Source organism: Oncorhynchus keta, chromosome 5 (assembly GCF_023373465.1).
Source record: "Oncorhynchus keta strain PuntledgeMale-10-30-2019 chromosome 5, Oket_V2, whole genome shotgun sequence".
Taxonomy (NCBI): Eukaryota; Metazoa; Chordata; class Actinopteri; order Salmoniformes; family Salmonidae; genus Oncorhynchus; species Oncorhynchus keta.
The window spans coordinates 16,093,378-16,111,660 of NC_068425.1; the positions used below are offsets into that span (position 1 = coordinate 16,093,378).

The 18,283-nt window shown below is 42.1% G+C and overlaps 3 protein-coding genes across 6 annotated transcripts in view; 2 read left to right on the forward strand and 1 right to left on the reverse strand.

The window, feature by feature from the left end:
• The first annotated feature begins 28 nt into the window (after positions 1–28).
• LOC118384564 (von Willebrand factor C domain-containing protein 2-like) lies at positions 29–7,688 on the forward strand. The gene is made up of 3 exons (XM_035771190.2): positions 29–412; positions 852–981; positions 7,447–7,688. The coding sequence occupies exons 1-3, from the start codon at positions 59–61 to the stop codon at positions 7,686–7,688; spliced, it is 726 nt and encodes a 241-aa protein (XP_035627083.2). The 5' UTR covers positions 29–58.
• A 1,694-nt stretch (positions 7,689–9,382) lies between these two features.
• Positions 9,383–12,304, reverse strand: LOC118384565 (60S ribosomal protein L23). Its single transcript, XM_035771191.2, has 5 exons — positions 12,191–12,304; positions 11,079–11,162; positions 10,666–10,794; positions 10,316–10,429; positions 9,383–9,512 (listed from the first exon to the last, which is right to left on the reverse strand). The coding sequence occupies exons 1-5, from the start codon at positions 12,201–12,203 to the stop codon at positions 9,430–9,432; spliced, it is 423 nt and encodes a 140-aa protein (XP_035627084.1). The 5' UTR covers positions 12,204–12,304; the 3' UTR covers positions 9,383–9,429.
• A 3,936-nt stretch (positions 12,305–16,240) lies between these two features.
• The window catches only part of LOC118384566 (rho GTPase-activating protein 27-like), a 42,264-nt gene continuing 40,221 nt past the window's right edge, over positions 16,241–18,283 (forward strand). For 2 of the 4 annotated variants that reach the window (XM_035771192.2, XM_035771195.2), the window contains exon 1: positions 16,245–16,686. The gene's annotated coding sequence lies outside the window, so the exon portion shown is untranslated. Of the gene's footprint in view, positions 16,687–18,283 lie in introns of all 4 variants that reach the window. The other 2 variants (XM_035771198.2, XM_035771194.2) reach the window with 2 other exon arrangements.

An 18,283-nucleotide genomic window follows, 5' to 3' on the forward strand; every position in this document is an offset into this window, starting at 1 on the left:
ACACCTCTTGAAAAGAGCACGAGGGAGCACCAGACGGCCACTGCAGATATCAGGAATAATGAACAGCCGTGCGCTTTGCCTCTACATCGCGCTCCTCTACCCAATTCCCAAAACATTGACGGAATACTCAACCAATACTGACTCGGAGTACGAGTTTGGGGATTACCGGGGCAAGTGGTGTTTAGACGACCACGGATTTGTGTATAGCATCGGGGAGGTGTACTATCCCAGTCCATCTGCTTGTCCGTGCACCTGCACTGAAGACGGACCCGTGTGCATACGACCCAAGTGTCCTCGCATTCATCCTCGATGTACGCGGATTAAATACAAGTCCTGCTGTCCAGTGTGTGAGGCAGTTAGCAAAGTGTGTGTATATGGTGGCAAAATGTACAGAATATTCGAGGAATTCAGGGTGAGATTTATTTTTAAAAGAAACATGACAAAATATGCTCCATCTACTTTAAGTGACTGTGTACATTATCCAAGGTTGGACCTTTGAATTAGTTTATTATACTGTTTTATACTCATGTCAAAGCAGTGTTTTTGTGTGTGTCTAGCCTGATGGTGAAGATGGGGACATTGGTTATTGATTAATTGCATGAGAGATGTAGGCCTATTGTCAAGTGTAATCATAACAGTACTCTCCATCAACAAGGGGTCATGTGGGGGTCAGCAGTTGAGATGGCAATTGAAAACAGTATTCAGGTATCACATTGATACATGCTTCATAGGTTTCTCAAGTATTATGCTTCCTTCCAAATGACAGGAGAACACAGAGTGTAACTGTAGAGAGAATGAAAGTGAGTGTGGTAGAAAACATGTCTAAAGGTGTGTCTAACCTGCTGTTTCAGTTGTCACGCTGTGAGAGATGTCGTTGCGAGTCCAACAGGGAGGTGTCCTGTTCCATCTCTGACTGTCCTGCACCACACTGTGTCAACCCTACATATGAGCCCAACCACTGCTGTCCTGTCTGCTACACTGGTGAGTTCACTTCTACAAACACACAACTTTCCAACACAATTAATGGTCTCTACCCTCAGAAACACACCATTTCTTGCACACTAGTTTGCATGCTATAATGATAGCGTGGACATACACACATACAGATGTGTTCTGTATAATTTGACCCGAACATACAACGCAAATATACAGAGTCCATAAGCCTGGTCATACAGTTGAAGTCTGAAGTTTACATACACCTTAGCCAAATACATTTAAACTCAGTTTTTCACAATTCCTGACATTTAATCCTAGTAAAAATTCCCTGTTTTAGGTCTGTTAGGATCACCACTTTATTTTAAGAATGTGCAATGTCAGAATAATAGTAGAGAAAATTATTTATTTCAGCTTTTATTTCATCACATTCCCAATGGGTCAGAAGTTTACATACACTCAATTAGTATTTGGTAGCATTGCCTTTAAATGGTTTAGCTTGGGTCAAACGTTTCAGGTAGCCTTCCACAAGCTTCCCACAATAAATTTGGTGAATTTTGGCCCATTCCAACTGACAGAGCTGGTCTAACTGAGTCAGGTTTGTAGGCCTCCTGGCTCGCACACACTTTTTCAGTTCCCGCCCACAAATTTTCTATAGGATTGAGATCAGGGCTTTGTGATGGCCACCCCAATACATTGACTTTGTAGTTCTTAAGCCATTTTGCCACAACTTTGGAAGTATGCTTGGGGTCAACTTAGTGTATGTAAACTTCTTTATATTGTAAGCTTCTTTATATTTAAATTGTGATATAGGGAATATAAGTGAAATAATCTGTCTGTAAACAATTGTTGGAAAAATGACTTGGGTCATGCACAAAGTAGATGTCCTAATCGACTTGCCAAAACCTTAGCATGATAACAAGACATTTGTGGAGTGGTTGAAAAACACGTTTTAATGACTCCAACTTAAGTGTATGTAAACTTCCGACTTCAACTGTATGTAACTCAAGCATTTTGCTGCACCTGCTATAACACCTGCTTAATTAACTGTGTATGCGACCAATAAACATTGATTTGATTTCAACCATCAATAATTAGCTTTGACACAGCTGCAGCTCTTCTTATGTAATGTTTACGATGGCAGTAGTTGGCCGCTGCCCCCAGTTGGAGTCAGTGTTTCTTTAATCACTGCTCCACTGCACTGGTACCATCTGTACTATGCGTTCAACATGATATGTACATCATATTCATAACAAGCTCAATTATTAGTTAGAGTCAAGCCAAGGAGTTTTGGAAATATTTCAAATATTTAGTCACTGATGTGGGATCCAAGCATCCTTAGAACTAAACTATGGAATTCAGCATTGCACAGATCAAACTGCTCGATAGTGCTCTGTCCAACACAGGAATAGTAACTAGCCCCCAGCCTGGTGGGATAGTGGGGCATGGGGCCAGCCATCCAACAGCAGGCAGTAAAGGAACAGCTTGTGTGTGCCGTATATAGTTCAATCAGTAAATCAATCACATTTATTTATAAAGCCCTTTTACATCAACAGTTATCACAAAGTGCTTATACAGAAGCCCAGTCTAAAACCCCAAATAGCAAGCAATGCAGATGTAGACTGAACACAAATATACACCCAACATCTAAAGTGTTGATTCCATGTTTCATGAGCTGGAAATAAAAAAAAAAGGACAAAACACACATCACAACAAGAAAGACACCACAACGCTAAATAACACAACACGACATAACACAACACAACACTACAATATCCTGCTACTTCGCAAACCCATTGATGAGGAGTGGGACATTCCACAGGCCACAATCAACAGCCTGCTCAACTTTATGCGAAGGCGATGTGTCGCGCTGCCTGAGGTGGTCACGCCAGATACTGAACGGTTTTCTGATCCACTCTCCCACCTTTTCTCAATGTGTCTGTGACCAACAGATGCATATCTGTATTCCCAGTCGTGAAATTCATAGATTAGGGCCCAATTAATTTATTTCAATTGACTGCTTTCCTTATATGAACTGTAACTCAGTAAAATCTTTGAAATTGTTGCATGTTGCGTTTATATATTTTTTCAGTATATATTGGCACCCTTTCACTTTTCTTAAATAATTCCCTTTTTCTTCAATAATAAGTTGTAATTAAAAAATAATAAGTTTGGTCTCCACGCATTGGATTTTCAACATTGAAGAAGCAATTTTGTTTTTTGAAACGTAAGTTTACAATTTTAATTGAGAAAATAAAAACAAATGGCATGGACTCAATTATTAGCACCCATGAGCTTTTTATAATTATCTTTTATTTATTCAACCTTTATTTAACCAGGTAGGCCCGTTGAGAACAAGTTCTCATTTACAACTGCGACCTGGCCAAGATAAAGCAAAGCAGTGCAACACAAACAACAAGACAGAGTTAAACATGGAATAAATAAATGTACCGTCAATAACACAATATAAATAAATCTATATACAGTGTGTGCAAATGAGGTAAGTTTAGGGGGGTAAGGCAATAAATAGGCCTTAGTGCTGAAGTAATTACAATTTAGCAATTAAACACTGGAGAGATATATGTGCAGAAGATGAATGTGCAAGTAGAGATACTGGGGTGCAAAGGAGCAAAAAAAAAAATAACAATATGGGGATGAGCTAGTTGCATGGGCTATTTACAGATGGGCTATGTATAGGTGCAGTGATCTGTGAGCTGCTCTGACAGCTGATGCTTAAAGGTAGTGAGGGAGATATGAGTCTTCAGCTTCAGTGATTTTTGCAATTAGTTCAAGTGATTGACAGGATAGCGTTGAAGATGTCGTTCCCATAGCAACGATTGAAACATTCCCAAACCAGAAACCGTGGATTGATGGCAGCATTCGCGTGAAACTGAAATCGCGAACCACTGCTTTTAATCAGGGCAAGGTGACCGGAAACATGACCGAATACAAACAGTGTAGCTATTCCCTCCGCAAGGCAATCAAACAAGCTAAGCGTCAGTATAGAGACAAAGTAGAATCGCAATTCAACGGCTCAGACACAAGAGGTATGTGGCAGGGTCTACAGTCAATCACGGATTACAAAAAGAAAACCAGCCCAGTCACGGACCAGGATGCCTTGCTCCCAGGCAGACTAAATAACTTTTTTGCCCGCTTTGAGGACAATACAGCGCCACTGACACGGCCCACAACCAAAACATGCGGACTCTCCTTCACTGCAGCCGAGGTGAGTAAAACATTTAAATGTGTTAACCCTCGCAAGGCTGCAGGCCCAGATGGCATCCCCAGTCGCGCCCTCAGAGCATGCGCAGACCAGCTGGCTGGTGTGTTTACGGACATATTCAATCGATCCCTATCCCGGTCTGCTGTTCCCACATGCTTCAAGAGGGCCACCATTGTTCCTGTTCCCAAGAAAGCTAAGGTAACTGAGCTAAACGACTACCGCCCCGTAGCACTCACCTCCGTCATCATGAAGTGCTTTGAGAGACTGACACCCTAGGCCCACTCCAATTTGCTTACCGCCCAAATAGGTCCACAGATGATGCAATCTCAACCACACTGCACACTGCCCTAACCCATCTGGACAAGAGGAATACCTATGTGAGAATGCTGTTCATCGACTACAGCTCAGCATTTAACACCATAGTACCCTCCAAACTCATCATCAAGCTCGAGACCCTGGGATTTCGACCCCGCCCTGTGCAACTGGGTACTGGACTTCCTGACGGGCCGCCCCCAGGTGGTGAGGGTAGGTAACAACATCTCCACCCCGCTGATCCTCAACACTGGGGCCCCACAAGGGTGCATTCTGAGCCCTCTCCTGTACTCCCTGTTCACCCACGACTGCGTGGCAATGCACGCCTCCAACTCAATCATCAAGTTTGCGGACGATACTACAGTGGTAGGCTTGATTACCAACAACGACGAGACGGCCTACAGCGAGGAGGTGAGGGCCCTCGGAGTGTGGTGTCAGGAAAATAACCTCACACTCAACGTCAACAAGACTAAGGAGATGATTGTGGACTTCAGGAAACAGCAGAGGGAACACCCCCCTATCCACATCGATGGAACAGTAGTGGAGAGGGTAGTAAGTTTTAAGTTCCTCGGCGTACACATCACAGACAAACTGAATTGGTCCACCCACACAGACAGCATCGTGAAGAAGGCGCAGCGGCGCCTCTTCAACCTCAGGAGGCTGAAGAAATTCGGGTTGTCACCAAAAGCACTCACAAACTTCTACAGATGCACAATCGAGAGTATCCTGTCGGGCTGTATCACCGCCTGGTACGGTAACTGCTCCGCCCACAACTGTAAAGCTCTTCAGAGGGTAGTGAGGTCTGCACAACGCATCACCGGGGGCAAACTACCTGCCCTCCAGGACACCTACACCACCCGATGTCACAGGAAGGCCATAAAGATCATCAAGGACAACAACCACCCGAGCCACTGCCTGTTCACCCCGCTATCATCCAGAAGGCGAGGTCAGTACAGGTGCATCAAAGCTGGGACCAAGAGACTGAAAAACAGCTTCTGTCTCAAGGCCATCAGACTGTTAAACAGCCACCACTAACATTGAGTAGCTGCTGCCAACACACTGACTCAACTCCAGCACTTTAATAATGGGAATTGATGTAAAATATATCACTAGCCACTTTTAACAATGCTACTTAATATAATGTTTACATACCCTACATTATTTATCTCATATGTATACGTACGTATATACTCAAAATCATCTACTGCATCTTTATGTAATACATGTATCACTAGCCATTTGAACTATGCCACTTTGTTTACCTACTCATCTCCTATGTATATACTGTACACGATACCATCTACTGCATCTTTGGCAGCATGTGTGAAGGATGCTTTGTTGCGAAATAGGAAGCTGATTCTAGATTTAATTTTGGATTGGAGAGTCTGGAAGGAGAGTTTACAGTCTAACCAGACACCTAGGTATTTGTAATTGTCCACATATTCTAAGTCAGAACCGTCCAGAGTAGTGATGCTGGATGGGCGGGCAACTGCGGGCAGCGATCGGTTGAAGAGCATGCATTTATACTTGCATTTAAGGGCAGTTGGAGGCCACGGAAGGAGAGTTGTATGGCATTGAAGCTCGTCTGAAGGTTAGTTAGCACAGTATCCAAAGAAGGGCCAGAAGTATACAGTATGGTGTCATCTGCATAGAGGTGGATCAGAGAATCACCAGCAGCAAGAGCAACATTATTGATGTATACAGAGAAAAGAGACAGCCCGAGAATTGAACCCTGTGGCACCCCCATAGAGACTGCCAGAGGTCTCCGATTTGACACACTGAACTCTGTCTGAGAAGTATTTGGCGAACCAGGCAAGGCAGTCATTTGAGAAACCAAGGCTGTTGAGTCTGCTGATAAGAATGTGGTGATTGACAGAGTCGAAAGCCTTGGCCAGGTCGATGAATACGGCTGCACAGTATTGTCTTTTATTGATGGTGGTTATGATATAGTTTAGGACCTTGAGCGTGGCTGAGATGCACCCATGACCAGCTCGGAAACCAGATTGCATAGCGGAGAAGGTACGGTGAGATTCAAAATGGTCGGTGATCTGTTTGTTAACTTGGCTTTCAAAGACCTTAGAAAGGCAGCTAATACTTGGTTGCATAGCCTTTGGCCAAGAGACAGTAACTGCTGACAAATGCTTCTTGAAGCCTTCAATTAGTTCTTTTCTACTGGAAGTTTGGCCCACTCTTCAGCTGCAAACTGCTCCAATTCTGCAATGTTTGAGGGGTGCCTTCCACCAACTGCTGTTTTCAGATCTCACCATATGTTTTAGATGGAATCAGATCTGAACTCAATGCTGGCCACTCCAGAACAGTCTGGTGTTTCTTCTTGAATGATTCCTGGGTGCTTTTTGATGCGTATTTGGGTTTGTTGTCCTGCTAGAAGACCTACAACCTTCGATAGACCCAGTTTTTGTACAGTGCGTTGAAACATTGGACTGATAATCTGCAGATTTCATGATGCCTTGCACATGTTCAAGGCCCCCAGTACCAGAGGCAGCAAAGCAATCCCACAGCATTATTAAAACTCCCCCATGTTTGATTGTAGGAAGTGTCTTTCTTTGAATGCTTAATTTGGTCATCAGTAAACATAGTGCTGATTTGTATTGTATTGGTCCACAGAACATTTTCCCCAGAGTTTAGGGTTGCTTAAGTGGGTTTTTGCGAAGTCCAATTGACGTTTCTTGTGTAGGGAATTATTTAAGTAAAAGTGCAAGGGTGCCAATTTATTTAGCCACAACTGTATGTCTGCCTTTATGGATGTGTAAGTAACTCTACAAAGTATAGCATATTGGTGCTGCAAATGACAGTAGGATGATTTTAATAATACTACAGAAGTATCTCATTGCAATGCTGATAAAACAAGTACATTAAGTACACAATTAACTGTCAAAAACGTACGGAATTCACATTTAAGGTGACAACTGATATATTATCGATTTATTTTACATAATTTTTCTACATCCTGCCTACAGGGCCCAATTGTTTTGTGGGCGATAGAGTGATCTCGGCAGGGGAGCGGGTGCAGATAGACAAGCAGACTGTGTGTTACTGCACCTACCGGGACGGCACCTGGCAGATGCACCCCCATGCCACCTGCGAGCAGCGCCCGCTGCCGGACCCCGATCTCAACCCCAGCCCCTCTGAGCCCCCCGAGGAAGACAAGACCAAGCAGATGGACAGGGACTTCCGCCCCAGGCTGGACTGGATCCCGTGAGCAGGCAGGAGGGTGGGTGTGAGGGTAACAGTGCGCCAAGGGGAAACGGGGAAATGATGGGGCAGGTTGTTTTCCGTGCCCTGCTGAGTGCAGTCTGCATAGGGCTTAGGGCCAGGGATGACCTACACCACATTATACAACCACAATAACATTACTAGCTAGTAGTGTTTATGCAATAATATATAAAACTTTGCACACAGGGACAATGTATGGTGCACATTCAAGACAATACACAACTATAACATATAGTTTGTTGAAATTAATGTCTTAATTTTCCTTCACTTGCAGTAGTCTGGTTTTGTCATCAAAGGGCTGGTGTAAGTGGACACTTAAGAGATGGTGGCAACATTCACCCTTTCATTAATCTCAGGTTTACACTAGTGCACATTAACTTTTCACTGTATATTTATCTTTGACTACTGTTGTTTCTTTACTAACTTAAAAGATTTCCATCTCAGAATGGTTCTAATGCTGAAATGGAAATGTTCCTTTTTTCTGTATGTATATTAACTTGTGGTTCTATGAAGTGTAGCTTTGATTGGCATATTATCAAATAGACATCAGGAAACATATGTATCAAGCATCTGATTCAAGTGGCAATTTAGGATCAGTTTTGCCTTTAATAGATTACATGGATAAGGGGCCCTGACCCCAGATCAACCCTTTTACGGAGACGTTTGATACGGACGCAGTCGAATGAATGACAATGTCCCATCCTTATACTTGTTTACATGCAGGCAAGCTCCTACACCAGGGGTATGTAACCCTGTTCCTGGAGTGCCACAAGTACAGCAGGGTTTTGTTCCAACTAGGCACCACATGACCAATTCAGTGATTGCCCAAATTCAACACACCTGGTCTTCCAGGTTAGTTAAATCAAAAACATGAAGTGGCTGTGGCACTACAAGACCAGGATTGCCTACCCCACCCTAGACTTTTCCCTGGACAAGGATTCCATCGGATCTCAGGGCTCTTGGCAAAGTTTCTTACATGATTGTTACTTTTGTCTTGCCTTCTAGGTTACCCACTTGGTCATTTTGTAAAGAGATATTTTCTGGTACATGTACCCATCTCATTATTAAATACAATTTGTTTTTGTGCGGGCCTTCTTGTTCTATACTCTAACAAGGTGGCCCATTCATCATATCCCTCAATGGAAACTTAATTTAGGCTCTTAGATGAGCAACCTCCTGCAAAATGGATTTGTATTTTCAGCCATGAAGATAAATTCTCCATAAATAATTTACCTCTGCTATCCATAATTTAGTCATCCATTAACATAGACAAGTTATCAAATATATCCTGACGTGAACCACAATTCAATGGACCCTTCAGACAATTTTTGGGCTCCTGAATTGTACAGCAGTCTAAGAGACTGCATCTCAGTGCTAGACGTGCCACTACAGACCCTGGGTAAATCACGGGCTGTATCACAACCAGCCGTGATCAAGAGTCCCATAGGGCGGCGCACAATTTACCCAGCGTCTTTAGGGGAGGGTTTGGCCGGGGTAGGCAGTCATCGTAAAATATCAATTTGTTCTTAACTGACTTGCCTAGATAAATAAAATGTAAAAAGAAAAGCTGTGTTAATATTGTTGAATGTGCTCCTGTTCGTACACCCAGTGAGACTAACAGATGTATACAGTAGATACTGTGTAGTTTGATACTGCGTTGGGATTTTGCAAACAGGACACTGACTTTACAACGGTTTTTATTGAAAACAACAAGCCAGGATCAAGGATCACGCTATGCTGCCAGCATTTGAAGCAATCCTGGGCCACAGGTCTGCACATTCCTTGGCCACCGGACCTGTGATGGCCGAACCTGTGACACAGAAGACAAATTTAACCCACAACAGAAATGAGATAAAATAGTGGACAAGATGCCTTTGGCCTTGCATCAGAGCAGTAACATTTCACTCTTTGCAGACCTACCACTTACAATGTGAAGAAAAACAGTTATGGAGCTCATGCATCCACAAGAACACTACAGACTCAATTTGAATTTTGAACATCCACACTTTACTTTGGTTGTTGACTAACAACTCACTACCTTTTCAAGATCAATTCCTATAATGCTACCTAGAAAATAACCCCACTTGGCATTGTAAAATCAAAATATGATACATAGCAGTGAGATTCTCTACCCATCTCCCCAAGTGAACTTGAAAGGAATGGACAGGTGTGCATACCAATCCAATGTTTTTAAATCAACGACTGATTGAGGACGTACACACTTCCAGGAGAAAAGTAGAGAATCACACTGCCGCTATTATTTCACTATATCTAAATGTATTCAAAAGGATGAGCACTATCCAGTGAACAAATGTTTCATCACTGATTGAGATTGGTCAGCCAAAATGAGACTGCCATCTCACCCACAGTGATGATCTTACTATCTATCCCCTTCTTCGACAACTCACCGAGCTACTGACCAGACAAAGCAAGTGCTTTTTGAAGGGGTGTAATTTATATTTCGCAACAAAATATGAGAAAATTAAAATTTAGAGTACTCAAAATCCAAATCCAGAATTTGAAAAGAACCCAAAGAAACCCAACCAAAAACATCCTTATGAAGAACCTCCATGACCTGGGATGGGGGACCAAAGACTCAAAATCAAAACTCACCTTTCATTTCTCCTTTGACATTCACTATGACCCCCGCATTGTCTTCAAAGTAGAGAAACACGCCATCCTTTCGCCGATACGACTTCCGCTGCCGTATCACAACCGCAGGATGCACTGTGGGAAAGAGAAAGACTATCAGAATCCAGCAACCTGACATAACTCACATCGCTACACTGTTGATTTTCACCATTCAGTTAAACGATTGGTCTGGGACTACTACTGTACTGAAAACTACAAGTCATTTATTTTAAAGACCAATCAAATTACTATGCCAACCACCATAATCTCTTGATTAGCTAGTCCCAGTTCACCCTACTCTAGTAATTGAATACAGAATGCAGAACACTCACCCTTTTTTCTGAGTTCTGGTTTGCCTTTCTTGACAGTGGCCATGACCATGTCACCCACACCAGCAGCAGGAAGACGGTTCAGACGCCCCTTGATGCCCTTGACAGAGATGATGTACAGGTTCTTAGCACCTGGTGAGAAAGGGGGAAGATGGTGAATATATGACAGGTTGGAGATGGTTCCACTGCCCAGGCTTGATTCAAGGTACAGATCCTTCTAGGCCATTTTAAGACAAGGTTGAAATACATTACATGTTCCATCACTGATTGAGACTGCTCAGCCAAAATGAGACTGCCATCTCACCCACAGTGATGAGCTTTCTATACCCTTTCGACAACTCGCCGAGCTATTGACCAGACAAAGCAAGTGCTTTTTGAAGGTTATATATATTCTAACAGATCTGAATGTAACATACCTGTGTTGTCAGCGCAGTTTATGACCGCGCCCACTGGGAGACCCAGCGAGATGCGAAACTTCGCCCCAGATGACCCACCACGTCCTTAAGAGAAGAGATTCCATTGAAGTAAACTTTGCATGGTGCAGAGAGAGCACATTGCTTAAATCAAGCTAATATTATCCAAGTTGTTCCATCACGGATTGAGATTGTTCAGTATAGGTGACTGCCATCTCACCCACCAGTGATGATTACTATACCCTTCTTCGACAACTCACCCAGCCACTGACCAGACAAAGCAAGTGCTTTTTGAAAGGGGTTCAACTTCACATTTCCAAACCAAACGGCCTCAAGATTAGACGTGATTTAACACTGGCTAACATTACTGCTTGCACTACAAAAAGGCAGCCCATGTTGACAGTTCTACCCCTTGTCTAATGCACACCACTAGGGTAGCTTGCAAAGTAATTGTCCAGCTAGTTGTGAGTAGACTGCTGTAAGGTAAGCTAGCTAGTTAGCAATTACTTGCATGGCCTGGGAGAAGAGTTGAAGGAAACTAGCTAGTTAGCAAGTAAAATAACGTTATATCACAGATGGAATCAGTGCCTTTGGTTGATGTTTTGGGGGAAGTTAAAAACAATACAACATGGCTCAACTTGGCTAGCCGGGGAAATCATTGCTTACACTGCACACGTAGCTACAGTAGCTAGTCAGCCTAGGGCTTCAGCGGTGTCCATGATTTGGAGTCATGCCTTGCTTTTAGTCAGACGCTATGCTACCACGCACTGACTATAACACTCTCAAATAAGTAGTTCACCTGCCACTCATTTGTTGGACATTGTACTGGAATGGCAACTGTGCTTATACGTGAAACGGATTAGAAAATAAGCTCACCAATTCATGTATTTTAGCTAACACGCCAAAAGCTAATCAGCTAAATAACAGCAAACATGGCTTCGATAACAAGCGCCTAAAATCATCCCTCTTAACAATGATCAGTACTTCACATTTTCAAGCCAATATGAATGACAATTATTCATAAATCGTCCATTATCCAAATAATATTATGTTCCTATGTTAGACATTCTGCAAACGGGTAGATGAATGTGGATTTTTCTTAGCAAGTCTCTTACCTCTCTTAGACATTGCTGCTAAAGGGAAAGAGGAAGACGGAAAAAGGAATCATGGGATATAAAGTTCCGCAGACATACCAGATATTTCACGTCCGGTCGATTAAGCCTATATCGCCCTCTGGTGTTGGCGATAACATCCTACAGGTGGCGGTCATAAACAACTACCAGAGGGCCTCTGCTTTCAAAATTAAAACAAAGTAAACATTGTGCAACTTCATGTGCAATTATTTACTAATTGTCCAGTCATGAATGGCAGGGGTCACACGTGGAACACTGAAAACAGTAAAGAAAAAATGAGGTGAGTGAAGCTCAATTGTGTGTATAAACGCTTGGTGGCTGACAAAGGACGCTGTATTGAAGCCCCCTTGATACTTCTCAACTGTAAAAAATAATCTTTTGGGGAGCAAAATAAAAGCATTTGTTGATGTCTACATTCGTTTTTGACATTTTACAGACACATATTACACACATCTTAAAGCATACGTTTAAATTACATTAAGTGAGCTAAACATAAAAAAAATATAAAAACCTTTGACTTGAAAACATGTAAATACTTAAATAAAATGCAATTTTGTGCTTGAAACATTTAAGTGAAATACTGTAGAATTCCATTCATTCCTGGAGGACTGCGCCTACTAGTGAGTGCCAATATGGCTTCAAAGCCTCTCAATGGCCAATACATAGAATTAGCAATCCAGGGTTTATATACACTATATACTGCTCTGGAAAAAATTAAGAGACCACTGCAAAATGATCAGTTTCTCTGGTTTTACTATTGATAGGTATGTGTTTGGGTAAAATTAACATTTTTGTTTTATTCTATAAACTACTGACAATATTTCTCCCAAATTCCAAATAAAAATAATATATTTTAGAGCATTTATTTGCAGAAACTGAAAACTGGTCAAAATAACAAAAAATGCGTGTTGTCAGACCTTGAATAATGCATGTTTATTCAGCGCATGTGACAAATACAATTTGATTGGACTCTGGAGCAGTCGAAACGCGTTCTCTGGAGTGATGAATCATGCTTCACCATCTGGCAGTCCAACGGACGAATATGGGTTTAGCGGATGCCAGGAGAATGCTAACTGCCCGAATGCATAGTGCCAACTGTAAAGTTTGGTGGAGGAGGAATAATGGTCTGGGGCTGTTCCTGTCAATGGAAATCTAAACACTACAGCATACAATAGACATTTAGATGATTCTGTGTTTCCAACTTTGTGGCAACAGTTTGGGGAAGGCCCTTTCCTGTTTCACCATGACAATGCCCCCGTGCACAAAGCGAGGTCCATACAGAAATGGTTTGTCGAGATCAGTGTGGAAGAACTTGACTGGCCTGCACAGAGCCCTGACCTCAACCCCATTAAACACATTTGGAATGAATTGGAACGCTAACTGCGAGCCAGGCCTAATCGCCCAACATCAGTGCCCAACCTCACTAATGCTCTTGTGCCTAAATGGAAGCAAGTCCCTGCAGGAATGTTCCAACATATAAGGGAAAGCTGTAATAGAGGCTGTAATAGCAGCAAAGGTACCAAATCCATATTAATGCCCATGATTTTGGAAAGAGATGTGTTGACGAGCAGGTGTACACATACTTTTAGTCATGTAGTGTACATCATTGGTGAAGACAGATGGGAAGAGGCGAAGCTTATCTTTGTTGAGAACAAAATTCAAGAGAACAGACCTAGACATAAGGCGCACAATTCCTTAGACACTTGCCATCAAAAAGTATATTATGAGAAAAAGCGATATTGCCTTTTGATCATTATCTTTGAAGCCATTTCATGCAAGGATTTTATCTTTGTGAGAGGGATGATAATTATAGCAAGTGTTTATAGGATGAGTAAGGATGTGGTCTGGGTGAGAGGGGGAAAAGGATAATGGAGTTGGAGGAATAGTATAACAGTAGGAAAGGAGTGAGGATGGGGAAGATATCATGTAGGAGGGAGACATGGAGGGAGTGGATGATGTTACCTAAGGAGGGAGGTTTTGGCTAGGGTGAAATAGTAATTCCTCACGAAACCCAGAGAAACCAATATTTTGGTGATTTTCACAAAATGTGATCCATAGAATAGTCCTTCAGAGGAAGGATTGTTGACATATGACACTGGTATCTAAAAGCATAATTGAGAAATAATGAATCAAAGTTGGCATATTTATGTGTTAAATCTAGCAGTTGTTAAACTGTGGAAAAATAGACCTGCTCTGTCCTCACTGTGTTTCTTAATAGTTAAGAGTCAGCTAAACCCAATAAAATCCACAAAAGTTTGTGAAATGTCAAATTTGTGAACTGTGAAAACATTACTTTGGAAAAACAATGCTTTGCTTAAACATAATTACAGTACAATCTCCATGATGGAGCTACGCTAACATTAATCAAAACAGACAGTTACTTGCTAGACAGACTAGCTAGCAAGCATCTTGCAGAAAGTTATTGTTTATATGAACATCGGCTCAGTTAATTACAGAAAGAATAAATACATAGTTGCTAACATACAACAATATTCTGCTTTTACTTAACTAGCTACAAGACTAATGCTTAGCAAGGCATAAAGGAGCTTACAGGGGTGATGATATTGTTGCCGTTTTTAGAGGAAGCTTGTTTGCTTGATACATTTGTTACTGTTTCGTTCATCGACGTCATCATGGACCACTTTCATGCGATGACAAAAGCGGCCAATAGATGGCGCCAATGCGCCCTTCAATAGTAAATAAAAACGGAATGATAGCGGTTCTATGGCGGTTCCAACAGAGCCCTTATGGGTGTGAGTTGTTGGTTGGTATGAATTAATTTCACCCCTGGAAACTACATTTATAATTTTTTAGCTCTATGGTCTATCTGCAAGGTTTCTATTTTTGATGGGCATCCCAGTCATCAAGCCAGAGTCGCTGACTGTGTGTGTATAGTCTCTTGTCCATTAGTCATGTGTCTTACTACACTGCCTAGTCTGATGTCACACAACCATAGCTGCTGGAATTCGTTTGTGACTATTAAAGGCCCGAGTGAGTGCACTACTTTTGTGAAATAATATATTTTTCTGAAATAAAAACATGTTTTATATATATACACATACGTTTTATTCTCCATTGCCCCTACTTCCTGCAGCTATGCACGCAATGCAAACTCAGTCAGATGATGCAGAATACTTTTTTACATGATTTTTGCTGCCTCCCACAGGGAAAAAAACGAAGTTGGCTACATTATATGTTCACTTCGAACCCAAATCACTATTTGGCTCACACACTAAATTCATGTTTCCCCTAGGATAAAATGGGGCATATAAAAGGGTGTTTCTGTTTTGCCAACTCACACAGAATTTCATTATTAATAACTTATCATTATAAAACTTATTGGATAGACAAAATCTGTTGTTTAATGCTTTTTAGCCCTCACTCTACAACTTTATTAAGACAACTACCTCCCTTTTGTCTACATCCTAAAATCATTTTTACCAAATCAACTTTGCCATTTTTCAATAATTTAAATGCTGTTGTCGATAATAGCTCATTGCAGCCAGTCATATGTTTTCCTCTATCTATTCATCAGAATCTTTCAAAGACCTGTGAATGAGAGACTAGCTGCCCTCGTAATGCCCACACATAGACCCCCACCTAGTGTTCTATCTCTCTCTTTCTGTCTGTCTCTGTCTCTCTCTCTCAATTTCAATTCAATTTAAAGGCTTTATTGGTATGGGACACATATGTTAACTTTGCCAAAGCAAGTGAAGTAGATAATAAACAAAAGTGAAATAAACAATACAAATTAACAGTAAATCTTACACTCACAGAAGTTCCAAAATAATAAAGAAATGTCAAATGTTATATTATGTCTCTATACAGTGTATAACGATGTAGAAATAGTTAAAGTACAAAAGGGAAAATAAATAAACATACATATGGGTTGTATTTACAATGGTGTTTGTTCTCTCTCTCTCTGTCTCATTCTTTCTTCCTGTTGCTCTGCCTCTCACTTCTCTGAAGCGGGGATGTGCACGCTAGAACAGGAAATGAATGCAGACAGAAGAGGCAGGCAAGCTGCGACCGGCACACACAAAGAGCACTCTCCCTCACACACGCACGCACGCACGCACGCACGCACGCACGCACGCACGCACGCACGCACGCACACACACACACACACACACACACACACACACACACACACACACACACACACACACACACACACACACACACACACACACACACACACACATTCTCTCTCTCACACACACACCTCACACACACTGCCCAGAGCTCCTCCAACCAGAGCTGGAACCTTTCAGCCCCAGGTGAAAAGACAGAAAGCGGAGGAGGGGAGTGGAGGCCGGCCAGAGGAAGAAGAAGGAGAGGGCAGGGGGGATCAGTGAGAAGAAAAGAGTGAAAGACAGAACAGAGCAACCTGTTCGTAAGCTCTGGGACTCTGCTGAAGAAACCGTGGGAGCTGGGAACACAGGCTATAGGATGGTTTTGCTGTCCTCTTGCTCCAGGTACATTTTCTGCAAAAACCTTTTAATAGACTTATTTATATTGTGATTGTTGTACCTTATCACACCTTGTTACTGAGAAGTGTATGTTTTATTTTGTATTTTTTTGCCATGGCAGAAATGTTGTTTGAGGGTTCTGTAGGGAAGTAGGACCTTTATTTAACAAGCCAGGAGCGAGGGCTCTTATTCGAATGTATGAAAACAACACAAGTTTAACACTAGATGCCCAGTGTGTGACTGCTGTTTGGCTGTTGTTGTCTGTGTTTGACCGATCACATACTTAGTGAAAGGGTGAATGTTCACCATGGATGTTGTTGTGATTCTGTCACATGCGAATCACTCAGGAAAATTACGATTGTGTCACGTGTTGATCTCTGAGAATGATCTTGTGGTGTTTGGTCAACACCCCAGTGGTTCATATACATATCTAAACCTTCACCTTCGGGTTTAGTTTTTCATCGCTTTCTGTGGCTAATCTCAGCATTGGATTTTATGACATTCAGAGATAGTCCCTTTATATTCCTTTCTGTCTCTGTTTTGAGTGTGTTGTTGGGTGTGTTGTTGGGTGTGTTGTTGAGTGTGTTGTTGGGAGTGTTGTTGGGTGTGTTGTTGGGTGTGTTGTTGAGTGTGTTGTTGGGAGTGTTGTTGAGTGTGTTGTTGGGTGTGTTGTTGAGTGTGTTGTTGGGTGTGTTGTTGAGTGTGTTGTTGAGTGTGTTGTTGAGTGTGTTGTTGAGTGTGTTGTTGGGTGTGTTGTTGAGTGTGTTGTTGGGTGTGTTGTTGAGTGTGTTGTTGGGTGTGTTGTTGAGTGTGTTGTTGGGTGTGTTGTTGAGTGTGTTGTTGGGTGTGTTGTTGGGTGTGTTGTTGAGTGTGTTGTTGGGTGTGTTGTTGGGTGTGTTTACAGGACAGGAACATATTGAGTGTATGTGTCCCTGGAGCACTCACACTACATTCCTGCCCCTGCCTGGTTGGGGTGGGTGTGGAGGGAAAGAGGGTAGTGCCGCGGGCTTGGTTATACACATACAGGTGTAGGATCTTAATTAGATCCCTTTTTTGTTGATGAGAGTGTTCCTGCACCGCAGGAAATGCAGATGAGCTTTACATACATTCACTGAAAACACACACTCTCACATAGGGTTGCTTTAACAGTATCAGACTTTTCATGTAACCTACTTTTGGCCTGCTAAAACCATAACCACCGATCAAAAGCAACATTATGGACTAAACTTTCAAGTCCTGTTGCTGTAGGATTAATTTGCTGCGACAATATAGATCCTACATCTGTGCAGGACACATTCCAGCAAGTCCACCCTCCCTCCTATTGAGACACTTCTGTGGTCTCACAAACCAACATCACCTTGTTCAGGTGTTTTGGTTCATTTTTGAATAGCAGAAATGAACCATTGGTTCATAGTGGTTATGTGACTACTTTTATTTATTTAACTAGGCAAGTCAGTTAAGAACAAATTCTTATTTACAATGACAGCCTAGGAACAGTGGGTTAACTGCCTTGTTCAGGGGAAGAACAACAGATTTTTACCTTGTCAGCTCAGGGATTCTAGCAACCTTTCAGTTACTGGCCCAACGCTCTACCCACTCAGCT

Bases quoted from the DNA above. Each gene is read 5' to 3' on its own strand.
- LOC118384564 (XM_035771190.2), top strand. From the start codon at position 59: ATGAACAGCCGTGCGCTTTGCCTCTACATCGCGCTCCTCTACCCAATT. The intron at 413-851 runs GTGAGATTTATT...CTGCTGTTTCAG, and splicing joins GAATATTCGAGGAATTCAGG to TTGTCACGCTGTGAGAGATG. The intron at 982-7,446 runs GTGAGTTCACTT...TCCTGCCTACAG, and splicing joins CTGTCCTGTCTGCTACACTG to GGCCCAATTGTTTTGTGGGC.
- LOC118384565 (XM_035771191.2), bottom strand. The intron at 10,430-10,665 runs GTGAGTGTTCTG...TCTTTCCCACAG, and splicing joins ACCAGAACTCAGAAAAAAGG to TGCATCCTGCGGTTGTGATA. The intron at 9,513-10,315 runs GTGAGTTTTGAT...TCTGTGTCACAG, and splicing joins TGTCAAAGGAGAAATGAAAG to GTTCGGCCATCACAGGTCCG.